The sequence below is a fragment of the Sinocyclocheilus anshuiensis genome, unplaced genomic scaffold (genome assembly GCF_001515605.1).
Source record: "Sinocyclocheilus anshuiensis isolate Anshui unplaced genomic scaffold, SAMN03320099.WGS_v1.1 scaffold18, whole genome shotgun sequence".
In the NCBI taxonomy this organism is placed as follows: Eukaryota; Metazoa; Chordata; class Actinopteri; order Cypriniformes; family Cyprinidae; genus Sinocyclocheilus; species Sinocyclocheilus anshuiensis.
The window spans coordinates 988,310-1,004,223 of record NW_015546047.1 but is presented as its reverse complement, the minus strand read 5'-3'; the positions used below and the strand labels follow the sequence as shown (position 1 = coordinate 1,004,223).

At 37.2% G+C, this 15,914-nt stretch overlaps 1 protein-coding gene across 4 annotated transcripts in view; it reads right to left on the bottom strand.

Annotated features, from left to right (window-relative positions):
• Positions 1 to 3,527: 3,527 nt before the first annotated feature.
• Positions 3,528 to 15,914, bottom strand: part of LOC107699021 (sperm-specific antigen 2-like) — a 51,673-nt gene continuing 39,286 nt past the window's right edge. For all 4 annotated transcript variants that reach the window (XM_016500173.1, XM_016500174.1, XM_016500175.1 and 1 more), the window contains 11 exons: positions 15,165 to 15,823; positions 13,666 to 13,726; positions 12,730 to 12,818; positions 10,265 to 11,827; positions 9,086 to 9,160; positions 8,806 to 8,921; positions 7,585 to 7,732; positions 6,573 to 6,638; positions 6,065 to 6,460; positions 4,894 to 5,022; positions 3,528 to 4,457 (listed from right to left, as the gene is read on the bottom strand). In XM_016500173.1, the coding sequence (XP_016355659.1) occupies positions 4,915 to 5,022; positions 6,065 to 6,460; positions 6,573 to 6,638; positions 7,585 to 7,732; positions 8,806 to 8,921; positions 9,086 to 9,160; positions 10,265 to 11,827; positions 12,730 to 12,818; positions 13,666 to 13,726; positions 15,165 to 15,823 (3,281 nt within the window). In that variant the 3' untranslated portion in view covers positions 3,528 to 4,457; positions 4,894 to 4,914. The remainder of the gene's footprint in view (positions 4,458 to 4,893; positions 5,023 to 6,064; positions 6,461 to 6,572; positions 6,639 to 7,584; positions 7,733 to 8,805; positions 8,922 to 9,085; positions 9,161 to 10,264; positions 11,828 to 12,729; positions 12,819 to 13,665; positions 13,727 to 15,164; positions 15,824 to 15,914) is intronic.

Sequence of the window (15,914 nt, the reverse complement as noted above, 5' to 3'; positions counted from 1 at the left end):
ATAGATAATTTATTCCTTGATTTTTAACTGTCACTCTACTCTTCCATAAAAAGACTAGAGCCATAGCTAAATAAATTGTTCCGAAACGGAATGTTAAACTAGATTCAACAAACAGTATATTATAGTCAGGAGTCAGCCTGTGTAACCTGGGGTTAGCCTGAGGAAAAAAAGGGAGTCTAAGAATCCTGAAGAAACAAACTCACATCGGGTCACCCTGTTGACCTCTGGAACAAACAGTACCAAACCACCTGACCTCACTCATGTTTACACCCTGTCCTCACTGCCGCCCATTTAGGTTAAAGCTTGACCTCATGACCCTCATCATCAGGAGCAGGTAATATCATGGAGGAAATTACTGGAGCTTAGTGAACGTCACAGGGTGGAGAAGGCACAAAACAGGCACTGTTTATTACCCACGTCCCAGTGCGTCTGACAGAGCATTATGCAAGATTTAACAGATATGCTTTTATTTCACGCCGAGCGCAATTAATCTAAACAGCAGAGGTTTGTGTCACACAAGCTGTCAAAATCATTGAGGTTTGATGAAAAAGCAAGGTGATGTCATTGGACTGACCAGGTTGTCCTGTCCAAGAGTCCATTTGTGTGTTCAAGTACACACAAGGACAAAAGTACAAGCATGTCCTTGTGTTCATGGGTGTTTCCCTGAAGCAAGAGGCCGAGAGATGAAGAAAAGTGGGATTGAGCGGTCGGGAAACATATCCAGCACCCTCTCTTAGATGTGACGGTGAGTGAAATCCAATAGTGCCTGTAATAAAGTTAATTTTTCCTGACTACTCAGTCTGTCTCCTCTGTAGACGAACACAAAACACCTTTATGCTGCTGTACTGGAGCTGCTCTAACAGTTCGAAATGAAAATCCCACTCAATCGTCGAGTTATTCAACCCATTTCTGTTATATATATCAGTATCCCCCAGGTCTAAAGTAGCCTTTTTATGTTAATGGCCGCCCTCTGAATCCATTCAAGCGTGCCCACAATATCAAACTCACTCTCCTGCCAACCTTCTATCTCAGAGATGTGTTGCCATGGTAACAGTGGGCCGAATTGAGTTATGTATCAAAATAATTTTTCTGACCCACAGGTATTTTCATCGTCATACTTGACTAAACACAGCAGTGGGAGTCTGCCATTAACATTGTTGCCCACATTAAAAATGTTAAGCGCAAAGGACAAGCACGATCAGGACTAAAAAAAGAGCAGTGTTACTGAAAAACGTAGCCTGTATCAGATCAAGCATGATTAAAATACAGGACGGTTCTATTGGGTGCTTAATATTTGGAACCCTTAAAAAAGGTTTTATATAAAATGGCTTTTAAAGGTTCCATCAAAAATTTTCTATATACATATATATACATACACATATACAGTATACATATATACATACACATATACAGTATACATATATATACATATATATATATATATATATATATATATATATGCAAGATATAGAAACTTTTTGGGGTTCCAAACATGGAACGCAGACTACTGTTCAAAGGTTTGTAGGCATGCAGTATGATTTTTTTTTTAAGAAATTAATATTGTTAACCAAAAGTCACAGTAAAAACATTTATAATGTTTTTAAAAATTCTGTTTCAAACAAATGCTGTTCTTTCTATTCATCATAGAATCCTGAAAAATGCAACACAGCTTCTATAAAATATATTAATCAGCACAACTGTTTTCATCATTGATAATAAGAAATGTTTCTTGAGCAGCAAATCAGCATATTAGAATGATTTCTGAAGGGTCATGTGACACTGAAGACTGGAGTAATGATGCTGAAAATTCTAAGTTGCATTCATAGGAATAAATTACATTTTTAAATATATTAAAACAGAAAAGAGTTACTTTGAATTGTAATAATATTTCACAAAATTACATTTTTTTCTGTATTTTTGCAGCCTTGGTGAGAATAAAATACTTCTTTCAAAAACATTTGTTACAAATCTTACCAACCCCAAACTTCTGAAAAGTCAATTATATCATGCTTAATATTTTCCTGGATCAGCATCAAATGTACCCAAGATCAGATAAGAACATAATTAAACATAAGAATTTAAGACATAAGAAAAAAAATATCAACAAATGAAGTTCAACACAAGTGTATGTTTACTTTCTGGAAGCCGAGTTACCTGATCAAACACCGTAAATGGATTCCTGGACTGGGAAAATTTTCAGTCACCTTTCAGATCTTAAATACACACACAGCGTGTAAAACTAATAAAAGATTAAAAACATGCTGTGAATAAATACACTTGATTAAGAAGACTAATGAACTGTTGATGACACAATAATAACAATCATTTGTAAATTTCATTTCAAACTCATTAATAAACCAAAAAGGAAAGCATAATAATAATAATAATAATAAAAAGTAGGCATTGTAAATCCACCCTTCAGACATTTATGGGGCCAGGCATACCAAAGGTTTGTGGAGCACAAATGTGCAGCTCATATTTTTACTGAAGTGCTTACATGAACTCTTCTGTACAAACCTGAATGTTATTACAGCTGTAAAATTGTCTAAATCATCTAGACTACAGGGAATTTGCAGGGTAGAGAGGTAAACATTCCCTTTCTGGTATCCTTTCACATATCGTTAAAAACTTAAACGGTTTTAATAGTTAAAAATTGGGTGTAATTTTACATAGACAAAATTACTAAGCATTTAAAGGAATGGTTACTTGCTGCAGAAGTAATAGTTCTTCCAAAACCTAAAATTTGCTGAAAATGTACTCACCCTCAGGCCATCAAAGATACAGATGCGTTTGTTTCATTATCAAAACAGATTTGGAGAATATTAGCATTACATTAATTGCTCACCAATGAATCCTCTACAGTGAATGGGTGCCGTCAGAATGAAAGTTAAAAAAAGCTGATAAAAACATCACAATAATCCACAAGTGATCTACACAACTCCAGTCCATCAATTAACGCCTTGTGAAGTGAAAAGCTATGTTTTTGAAAGAAACGAATTCATTAACGTCAAACCTTTGTTTCTAGCTAAAATATGAGTCCTCTATCCATAATATCGCTTTCTCCACTGGAAATTTTGTCTCACCTGAATCAGGAGAGAAATATGCACATATTAAGCACCGTTGACGAATGAAATCAGTCCAAAACCTTTCTAAACAAATATGTCAGTGGATTTTTTTTTTATGTGAGAGGACATGGGATGGATGTTTCTGCTGGAGGAAGCATTATTATGGATTATGGATTTTGGCCAGAAGCAACAGTTAAAACGCCTTAATGATGGATTTGTTTCATACAAATATGCAGCTTTTCACTTCTCAAGTTGTTAATTGATGGGCTGGAGTGGTGTGGATTATTGTGATGTTTTTATCAGCTGTTTGGACTCTCATTCTGGCGGCACCCATTCACTGCAGCGGATCCATTTGTGAGCAAGTGATGTAACGTTGAATTTCTCCAAATCTGTTTCAATTATACATAATACGAACACCATCCACCATCTCCAGGAACTCAAACAAAATTATGACTCAGCAAGTGTACAAAATAAATAAATCTTTATTAATGATTTGCATTAAAGATTATCCCTCATGCATCCCAAGCGGAAAGGGAACATGTCCCCTTTGTCGCATAAATCAATTAGTATTACAGTTCATTACAGCTTAGACAAAAAACAAAATACAAAACAACAACTCATTCATACTGAGGAAAATTAAGTCGAACACTTTAAATCCTCATCAGAAGATTTGACAGACTATCCACTGCTGTTTGCAAGAATAAAAATATATTTTATGGGCGTGCTAATGTGTGTGCATATATATATATATATATAAAGAGTATTTAGTGCTTTTTCTTCTCACAGGACAGTATGTTTATGAATGTGCTTTGAAGGCCTAAGTGTCTTAAGTGTCTATACATACAGTATGTGATAGACCATCAACAGGAAATGAAGACAGCGGTGTGCATTTGAGCAGAACAGTAGTTGTGATTGGTCAGTTCAAGTTTGAGAGAAAAAAGTGAAATGTATTGCACAGTTAGTTCCTCACAGAGGCTGAATTAGAAAACAATTCTGATTACAGTAGACATTTTTGTCCTAGACAGACAAAGACACACTCACACAGAAAACTTTAGTCTCCCACAAATCTTTTCAACCACTGCAACCATCCAACAAGACCTGCATCACATAGTTAAATACATCCCAAAAGATTCATTACATTTCAGTAATATGTACCAGACGGATACCACAATAAGCTGCGTGCCCTTGTGGAAGTGGAAGATCTCAACCACTGCAAATGTGGAATCTGGACTCGAATGCATAAGCAGATTCCCTGCAGCTCTAAAGTCCAGAAGCAGTGGAGTCTGGAAGGGCTTCACAGACCGAACCAGAGGGAGGTGCTGGGCCGTTCTCAGTGCAAAGCTTTAACCAGTGTTCGTTTTGACTATTTCACAGGATTTACTTCTTCTTCACCTGCCGAAGGAAACAAAACAGTGATATTGATTGATAAGATTGTTCCAAAACCTAGTGAGCTGCCTGCCTGCTGCCTTCTATTGAGAGTAAAATTACACAGCCCACACAAATAGCGGATAAAATGCTGAATATTTTTTAAGTGACTTTTTTTATTTTTTAACAAGGAATATTACTCATGGATCATGTGACAGTGAAGACTGGAGTAATGGTGCTAAAAACTCAGCTTTGCCATCACAGGAATAAATTACATTTTAAAACATTAAAATAGAAAACCGTCTTTTAAACTGTAGTAATATGTCACAATATTATGTTTTTACTGTTTTGTAATCAAATAAATGCAGCTTTGGTAAGCATAAGAGACTTATTTCAACAAGTTAACGTATACATCTTACATTCAACAGATCAACAGTTCTGTATTGAGCATAATGTGACCAACCTCCATCCTCTGCTATGATGCTTACACAGGGGGCTTCCTGGCCGGGAGAGGAGATCTATGCGGTGACACAGCAGCCAGAAGCTCGTTCACAATCTCCTGCCTGATTTCATGTGCGATACTTTCTTTAATCTGCGGGAGGATGAATAAGAAATTATGTTAGACTGCATTAAAGGCAGGAAATCAAACACTAAATATACGGTAAGACCTAAAATGCAACATAGGGACTCGAATTCAGGCTTTTCATCACGGAATTGAATGTTTATATCTCGCAATTCAGCTTTTTCTTTACAGAATTGAGTGTTTATATCTCGCAATTCAGGCTTTTCTTTACAGAATTGAGTGTTTATATCTCACAATTCAGGCTTTTCTTTACAGAATTGAGTGTTTATATCTCACAATTCAGGCTTTTCTTTACAGAATTGAGTGTTTATATCTCACAATTCAGGCTTTCCTTTACAGAATTGAGTGTTTATATCTGCAATTCAGGCTTTTCTTTACAGAATTGAGTGTTTATATCTCGCAATTCAGGCTTTTCTTTACAGAATTGATTGTTTCTATCTCGCAATTCAGACTTTTCTTCACAGAATTGAGTGTTTATATCTCGCAATTCAGGCTTTTCTTTACAGAATTGAGTGTTTATATCTCGCAATTCAGACTTTTCTTCACAGAATTGAGTGTTTATATCTCCCAATTCAGGCTTTTCTTTACAGAATTGAGTGTTTATATCTCGCAATTCAGGCTTTTCTTTACAGAATTGAGTGTTTATATCTCGCAATTCAGGCTTTTCTTTACAGAATTGAGTGTTTATATCTCGCAATTCAGGCTTTTCTTTACAGAATTGAGTGTTTATATCTCGCAATTCAGCCTTTTCTTTACAGAATTGATTGTTATATCTCACAATTCAGGCTTTTCTGCTCAGTATGGCAAGAGAATATCTCACAATTCTGACTTTTTTCTCAGAATTGTGAGATACAAACTCAGAATTGTAGAAAAAGTCAGAACTGTGAGATAAAAAGTCTTATCTTCTTTAAAAAAATATTTGGTGAAAATAAGACCATACAATTCTGATTGGTCATTTGTGGCATTTAGCTGTCAGATATTTCTTAATATTAGCTGTTGGCAATGCTGTATTTTAGTCCTCTTATCAGGGTAACTGTATTAGTTCTCTCACCTCCTGTATGAGATGTTGCAGGTCACTATTCCCTCCACTTCTACTCCTCCATTCGGTGGGACTGTAGTCCTCTGTCGTCCTGCTCCTGCGACCATCCAGTGACATCTCGTCCTCATCTCTGCTCAACTCCAAGGTAGCAGGTGTCATGCTCTCCTCCATTCTCTCTGGAGAAACGGGCCGAGCAACCTCCATTCCAGGCCGTGGAGGGACAGTGGGTGTGAGATTAATGGTGGCCCGGTAAACGCTGCCTCTCTGCAGGGAAGAAGAGCAAGACTCGAGCGTCTGGTTGAGTCTTCCAGGGCTGGATGACCTCGATGAACGGCCTGAACTGGGTGTGACAGCCTCATATCCCAGTTCAGATTGAAGGTACAATTGCTCCTTCAGGAGGTCTGTCACCTGTACATTCACATGCAAGAATTTATAATGGATGAGAGGAAATTGAGAGTAGAATAAGGCATGCAGATGATATCTGATACAGGACCCTGTAACAAGAGAATAATCCACTCACCGGCTCCATGGCCCGCAGTGCAGAAGAATTAGACAGGCTTTCCATGCTGTGACCTCTGTGCATGCCCTGCGAGACACACATCTGTTACTAAAGGTTAAAAAACATCAACAGTACCAATCAAAAGTTTGAAGTCTGTAAAATTGTTATTGTTTTTGAAAGAAGTCTCTTATGCTCTCCAAGGCTGCGTTTACTTACAAAAATATAGTAATAATGTGAAATATTATTACAGTTTAAAATAAATGCTTTTTATTCGAATACATTTTAAAATATATAATTTATTCCTGTGACACAAAGCTGAATTTTCAGCATCATTACTCCAGTCTTTAGTGTCACAAGTTTCTCCAGAAATCATTCTAATATGCTTATTCGCTGCTCAAGAAACATTTCTAGTCAAGAAACTAGAAAAATTATTATCAATGTTGAAAACAGATGTGCAGCTTAATATTTTTGTGAAAACCATGATACATTTGGCTTTCAGGATTCTCTGATTAATAAACAAAAAATCTTTGTGACTTCAAAGTTGTCTTTACTCTTGATAAATTTTAATACATCCCTGCTCAAAATTAATAACTTGATAAAAAAAAGATACCGAAGACCACAAACGTTTAAACTGTACTCTTCACTTGACTAGTTTTCACATTTCAGTCTGCGCTAAGGGTGTGACCAAAATTGTGTATCACACTAACAGTGTAGAACAGTGATAGTTATTTTTGCTGTAAATTTAACTCAACAATGTTTTAGATATTACACAATCACAATGTAATGTCTGTTTATGGTTATTCTAAATATATCAGATTTAGTGAAATTCACACTGGAATTCACATTTAGACTAGTCTGTACTTCCAATCCTGAGAGGTTATAATAAAAATGAGAAATAAATGTTTTGTTCTATTACCTTCTAACAGAAAAATACTTTAGGTTGCATATTAGGTAAAGCAGAATAGGTCTAAGCTATGCCATTACTTCATAATTACAGTTTACAGTTTGGTCAATTGCAGTTACATGCACTGACCATGTGGTGACGGTAGAGGTTGCTGTGCTGTGAGCTGCTGCGCATCTGTTCATTCAGGGAGAGCAGACGATCTTCCAACTGCAGCTCCAACTCTTGTAGCTCCAGCCTGACAGCAGACCGCAGTGCTTGAAGTTGTTCTGCCTCCCGCCTGCAACATCACAAACCCCAATAAAAGATGTAAGGATTCAAGTTTCTCACAGTTCGGTTTTGATCACAGTTTGGTGAACAGGCAGTAAATACTTGACAAGTCGCTATTCGAGGAGGCAATGATCATATGAATTTAAGGTTGATACAGAAAAGCAATATTTTAACACTGTGATCATCCAGTACCAAACTGATGGTCTTTATTTATTTTTCAACATTGAAAACTCATTAGTACGCTGTAAAATTTCCACCTACTTCAACTACTACTTCATTTGGCTCTCATTTAAACTTAAATTATATTAAGTTATTAAGCTGAATTACATATAACTTAATTTTTTGTTAAAGTAATAAGAAAACTGCATTTTTACAGTGTATTTATATTTTGTTCACACATTTTAGGATCATTTGTTTTACGATTGATTTGTTGCTATATCCGTCTTTTTATTGAGTGCTACAGGAAATTAAAAACATAATATTGTAAAAACAGTGAAATATTATTCCAATTAAAAATAGGTGTTTTATATATTTTAATGTTTTAAAATATAATGTATTCCTGTGACGGCACAGCTAAATTTTCAGCATCATTACTCAGCATCAGTCTTCAGTGTCACGTGATTCTCCTTCAGAAATCATTCTGATATGCCGATAAATCATTAGTATTTATGATTTGTTTACACATTTTAGGGTTCTTTGTTTAATGATTACTTTACGGCTATATCCGCCTTTAGGCATGTAGTACAACAGGCAATTAATATAATATTTATATTTTCATTAGACATTATAACCGTTGTGCAAACATATACATAATCTTAAATTGAGTATTCACGGTTTGTTCTTTTTAAGGATTGAGTTTATTATTTTGGTGAATGTAAAAAAAAAAAAAACATTTAACTATTTACGTAACATCATTTATGGTACAAAATAGATTTTGTATTATATTTTTTCTTAATTTCTTTGTGGTCCTCAGACCCCTGATACATGCCACAAAAAGAACAGGTTTTTGGCTTTCTAGACCTTCTAGACCAAAGAGCTTTTGCTCTTTGTGGCTTGTGATTTGGGGACCTATGAGTTCCTCACCTCTCATCTGGATTAAGATGCTGGAAGACCATAGACTGCTGTCTCATGAGAGCCAGCTCCAGATCCATCATCTGAGTCCGGAAGACGTTCAGACTCCTGCGCCGCATCTGGAGCTCCTGCAGCACACAGCAAGTCAGTAGGGACAAAAATAATGAGTTAAAGACTACTCTTGCACAAGCTATATGAGCATCTCAATTTCATTAGAGGCTTCTAGTGACGCAACTCAGGTTTATGAAAAAGAACTAGCATGTGACTGCTTCATCTTTGGGAAATGATGTACCTCATAAAGCGGTTGGACAGAGCGCGGTGTACTGATCCTGTCAATGGGTGTGTCCCCTCCATGCACGGATGAGCTCTGCCAACAAAACCACAGATCGGTTATGGCTTATGAGTCACACAGGAAAAGCATGTCTAAACTGAGCCCAGGATAATGCAGAATGCTGACTCGGCTTATTATTTGCATTTCGGGTGGGATTCGCAAGAAACCGGAACACACTTCCTTGTTCTACTTTATGCAGATATATTACTGTGCAAAACAAAACAGTTATTACAGGTCAGAGGCTTACCAGACATGTATATGTGTGTATCATATGTATAAGTGTATATGGCAGATTGTTTTAATTAATACATTTAAATTCAGCAAGGATGCATTTAATTGATCAAAAGTAACAGTTAAGACATAACATTGATACAAATTATTTCTAATTTCCATTTAAAATCTACAGTATGCTGTTTTTTTTTAATCAAAGAATCTTGACAAAAATATATTTCCACGGATATTAAGCAGCACAACAGTTTTCAACAGAGTGAAATACTATAAACACAAATAAAAAAATCCTTTGATGATTTTCTGTTTTTATTTTGAAATTATTTATTTATTTATAAATAATATATAAGAATAAATGTAATTGTATTTATGTAATAACAGCATTATTATTATTATTATTATCATCACTATTATTATTATTATTATTATTAATAATAATAAAATACAACAAAAAATGCTGATTTTGATTATCACGATTACCAAACAGTGTTGCAGCTAGTATCTATTTGAATAATATTATATTAAAATCAATACTAGTTGCAACACTGCTTGGTAATCATAAACATCTCAATTCCACTTCACTAGCAACATTCCTTAAGAAGTTCTTTCTCGTCTCGACTTGTTTGGGACACATCCCACTCTATGTTTCCAATCACTGTTATGTGTAAATAACAAAACAGTTCAGCCCATGCAAATATATCTTCTGTGTTATAGCAAAAACTAGCGAACCTATTTCTACCGTCAAATAGTGTATACTGTCATTCCACTTTGCTTTAATCACAAACAATTACTAATAAGAGCATGGCAGGCACAGCCTCATTAATAACCACATTTACCACAGGTTAAGATTGTTTAGAGAGTCATGAAATCAGGTCATGTAATACGTATACAAAGAATTTTGGCAGTTCTTACCTGACCAAGATTCTGCATTGTCCCACGAATGTCATGCAGGACCCTCCTGAGCTGCATCTCTGTGCTGCCCATCGCAGGTACGGGGGCAGGAGGCATCTCAAAAGAGCAAGGGAAGGGGGGAGATGGATAGTATGGATGACTGTATGGGGCGCCAGGGTGATGAGGAGAACCGTTGTAGCCCAGAGTGTAGGGGGCGCTGTGGGATTGCGCGACAGAGACGTGAGGCTGATACGGGCTGCCGTGCATGTTCAACGAGGGGCCGTAGGGAGCTCCCTGAGGAATGTGATAAGGTGAGTAGAATGGGCTGTAAGGAGCACTGTGAGGATGAGCATAATGCATATTGTGCTGGGGTGTAAATGGTGCCCCCTGTGCTGGAGTAAATGTATTGCTCTGAAGAGGTTGAGGATAAGGTGAGCTCTGTGGTTGTGGGAAGGGATTGTGGTGGGGAAGTCTGGTAGGGTACGAGGAGTTGTAGGCCACTCCTTGATGTGGAGAGTAGAAGGACCCATGAGGAGGAGGGTGGCCCGGACCTGTAAATTGACTAAGGTTTGGGACGCTACATGTGCTCCAGTTTGGACCTTCTCCCAAGGGCCTCTGAAGCCAGTCTGCAGGGACGCTATAAAGCGAGCTGGAAGAGCGAGTCAGATGCTGGGGTACGTTGAGAAGGTGTGGTGGTGTTCCCCTGCCCGTCTTTAAACCACCTGCTGGAGCAGAATTTAAGAGAGTTGATTGGCCACCAGCATGATCTACTTCATCTTCTTCCATAATGGAATCCACTTCTTCTCGGTCACTGCGATTCTCTTCGTCGTAGCGGTACGAGTATGAGGGTGGGGTACAGTGCTTGACCGAACCCTTTCCGAGTTGGATTCGCATGGAGGTGACCACTCGAGCTGGGCTGAGCTGAGATGTTGGGAGGGAGCTAGATCTCCTTAAAGGATTTCTCTCCAAGCTTTCCCTTAGCAAGTTCCTGTCCCTCACCCATACTCGGCCGGGACGTTCCTCGTCCATAGAGGATGACCTCTGATGGGCTGTTTGGAGGGCCATTTGTCTTCTTTGAGTCGTAGGGTTGCATTGCTTAAGATCTGAAGACTCTGGAAGATCTGAAGACTCTGGTTCAGAGGATGGACGTAAATCCTCAGAGAAGTCTAGATCTATGCCTAAACCAGGCTGGGATATGTTGCCTTCATGAGCTACATCCAAGATGGAATCTGTTGCAGGATCTACCGTTGTACTCAAATCTACTTCTGGAGAGTCTGTGGTGGGTTTTTGCGCTGTGGTGAAATTGGATTCAACTATGGAAGTCCTATCAGAGTCAGGAGAAAGAAGCGGTTCATTGGTGCTAATATTGTCAGAGTCTGAATTGGGAATCTGGAGGCTGCTGATCTCAGGGACTTCTCGGTTGGCTCCACTCTGGCTAAATGTCCCTTTGTTGGACTGAGGATGGGCTTCCTCACCCTGCAACCTCTCAAAGTTGGGGTACTCCAATGCTGTGGGTGTTCTGACTTCTCCTGCATGTGATGTCACTGTGGTTTCGCTGTCACAACTATCTGAGCTTTCTTGTACCTAAGAAAATTCAAGAGAGAAGTTTCACTTCCATTATCCAATGAAGGACTGGTTCTTAGAAACGTTGATGTTGAAAGAACCCAGCAATTTATTTTTGTCCTCGTTTATGTTTTGTAAATTCCCCTATGAACACATATGCCACAATTTTAAGTTCTGGTACATCTTAATTCATCATTTCAAGAAAATTTTTTAAGATTTAGAGGGAGATACCAAGATTTCAGAGATACCAAATGCTGGGTTAGACCATGACAACGTCCACTACTTACAACATATTCATATTCCTATGAAAAATGAGATATTCCTATGTAACTTATTTAAGTCAATATTCTCATGGTTTGTATTATTAGTAGCCAGAAAGCATGTTCATAAATTACTAGACAATATTAATGAGATTGGGAACATCCATTTTTAATAAAATGTAGTTTAAACCAATAAGTATAATAAACATCTGCATTTTATCTATAATATCTTTTATAACATAGCTAAGTGCAAATTTGGTTTATTTACATTTAATGGAATTTGAGATTTCTGTGGCAAATATATTCAGAAAAACACACTTTATTACATTTCATTTAAATGGAGGCACTGCTAATTTATTTTATTATTATTCATATAATTTGTATTTGACAAAATATAGTTATATAAATAATAAATAAATAATTATTAAATAATTAAAAATACTCATTTTTAAAATAATAATAACAATAATAATTTTCCTATTGTAAAATATTTTTAAAAAATATATAAAACTTTTAAATTATATTAAGTTTTCAAAATTTTTGATATCAGTGCAAGTTAAATTCAAACAAATGTTTTTTTTTTTTACTGGGTTCGAGGAGAATGACAATTTTTGTATTCATAGGCTGTATAGAGCCCAGATGGTTATGCCCACACTCACGTACCTTCAGGTGATTAACCAAACCGTCTGTGATTGGGTCCTCTGCAAACCCGCTGCTGTCAGACTGCTGGCTGGCAGTCCTCAATAACCTCTCTATAGGGAGACACAACGTGAGCACCAAAACTGAGTGTGACTGACTGATTTCCCAGCAGTCAAAGACTTCTCAAAATTCAAGCCAGTTATTATAATTCATGCTTATGAGTTTTAAGGCTTATATCTAATTATTTAGGTTCAGTCTGCCACCTATTTTTGTTTTCCTATCACTGTTTTAGTGTAATTCCATAACCTACTTTGAGGAATGTTTGAATACAAATAAAGCTTTGTGGTAGCACAATGTTGCTTAAGACAGAACATAATTATGGCTCAAATATTTTATGTTGAAATCTTCATAATGACACACATGCTATTGATAAAACTTAACTTGAAGCCAGAATTCTTCTACATACTTGAATAGTGAACAGCTACTGAATTCTACCACACGAGGGCAGACTTGATCCATACTTTATCTAAAACACATATTAAAATCTCCTTCAGCTCTTTAGGGCGCTGGGCCGTAAGGCAGTGTGATAAAACACATCACAGTTATGTCTAGTGTTTAAATAAGACATGTCTTCCTCTGCATTCTTGGAAAAAGTGTCTGTGTTTTTCTTTAGGGAAAGACAACCGGATTTGATCACACGGCCGTTGCGTTCTCAAGAGGAATGAGTCTGAAAGCATTTTTTTCTTAACTCAATCAACAACAAAAAAACAAGCCTAATATAGCAATCCAATTCTCACAGATGTTGTAAACAATACCATAGCCAAACTAACACAACCTGTTGCTAAGAAGTCTCTTTTACATGATATTTGTTTTGATTCAAAATGGCATATAGCTTTTGACACAAATACACATTCGGTTTCCTGGTAGTGTGACTGATAACCGCAGTCCGTCCACACTTACTGCTGCCAGCTCGAGAGATGCCACCAGGACCAGGAAGAGCTTCATCCTCATTACTCTGCAACTGCAAAGAAATCGATCATTACCAGTCTGACTTGACACTTGAACATTACACCAGTTTTAGATACTCAAATTATGCAACTCATGAGCCACCGTTAGAAAATGCAGTATGACCAGAGGCCAGCATATAAAATGACCTGATAAAAGTACTGGGTTTTTGGACAAACAGACAGATAGTCACACCCCAAACTCACACTATAGGTCGAGCCAGTGTTACTATATCATACCGTGTCGGGATGCTCAAACAAATAGAGCTATAAGAGACAAAGTTACAGTGTAACAAGTGGTTTATTTGTAATTGTCTTAGCTTTTTAAAGGGATAACTCAACCAAAAATTAAAAGTGTCATTATTTACTCACCCTCATGTTGGTCCAAACCTATATGACTTACTGACTTGCGTCTGCAGAGCACTAAAAAATACTTGGAGTATACTGTACACTGACTTTAATTACATGTGCAAAAACAAGACATTTATCAAAATATCATCTTTTGTGCTCCACTGAGCACAAGAAAGTCTTTTTTTAAAAAAGATTGCATGGTTTCAAAACCATGCAATGTTTCCTGCTAAAAAAAAATCCTGTATAAAAAAATATTACTAATAAATAAATAAGCAGTACCAATATTAATTGCACACTGATATTAAAAATGATATTTATTATTACTATTGTTATTTTCTAATAATAGTAAATTACAATTATTATTTTTGACTATTCAATTCTTATCATATATAATAATATAATATATGCTTCCTGCTAATAAAATACTGTATTAAAAAATACTACTAATAAATGAATAAATAAGCAGCACCAATATTGATATACAAAATTTTTTATATAATATAATATAAGAGTAGTATAGGGCTTAAAAAAAACTCTGATAATATTTTTATTGAAACAGTCGAATCGCATCACAAATCAGACTGAAATGTGTGCAGGAGTCATCTTTCTGAATCATGGGCAGAATCAGCTCAGATGATTCACTTGCTCAACTAAAGTGCATAATATAATATCAAACTCAAAATGAGTAAAGAACTTTTACTTTTATGTTGAAAGCAATGCTAAATAACAGAAAATGATAGGAGGAAATATTTTATCGTCAAAAACTGCACACGTCAGCTTTAAATGTAAGTTTTGGAGGCCATGGTGTTGGCCATTGATAAACTTGCGGCACGCCGGACTTGAGTATCACTGATGAACATTGTTTGCTATCAGGATCCAGTAGCATGCTTTAACATTATCAAAGGCAAAACCATAATCCCCAGAACATCCTCCAGGCGCTCCATGTACCCTACTTATTTTTAGCTTGGAGTGTCATGACCCTCTGCTGTTTTTACAACAAAAAAAACGTTAGGAGAAGCTTGGAGATGATTGTCAGCGTGAGAACTGGACAAGGAAAAGCAGGGAGGATTGTTTTGTTAAAGTGGAAGCAAGAGAGAACCGTACCTCCTCCATTTCAAACGAGTCTCTGGGCTGGCTGAGTAGGTGGGCTATGTGTGGGTTGGGCAACAGGTTGGATGGTTCTTTATCTAGGGTGGAAGTGATGGTGTCCTGGCGCTCAAGTATCTTGAAGTCACTCTCGTCGGACACCCGACTGATGCTCACCTGGACAGGGGAAAGTGGCACGTCTTTATCCAGAGCTGGTGTCTCAGTGGAGTGGTCACCATTCATTAACGAGTCCTTGGGCAAAGGTTCTGGGACGTCTCCGTTGACTGAAGCCTCTGAGATACTTTGCTGGGCCTCTTCGGTCACTGTGGCCAGAGATGAATCTTTTTTCCTAAAGCCTTTCTGCTGTAGTTTGTGCTCGGTATCCATCAGTCCGGCCCGTACGTCAGAGTTTGCACCTTCTGTGTTGTCAGCGTCAGACGCTGAAAGCTGTTTGGCTGCTCCTTCCATGGCAGAGGCCAGCAGGTTCTGTTTCGTAATGTTCCGTTTTAGGATCTTGGCTGCATTTAGAGCGGAATTATTCCTTTTTAATGGAGAGGGGGTTTTAGTCTCTGTGTCGCCGCTGCCGATTCTCTCCATGGGTCTTCCAGACACTTGGGAGTAGATCTCAGAGAAGACGTTTGCCACCGTGGCCAGAACTTCTGTTTGACGGAACCGACCTACAGAAAAAGAAGGAGAGCTTTAGAATAGACAATCTCCTGCCTGTTTCCAACGGCAACTTTTATTTACTCAAGAAAAAAAGAGAAAAAT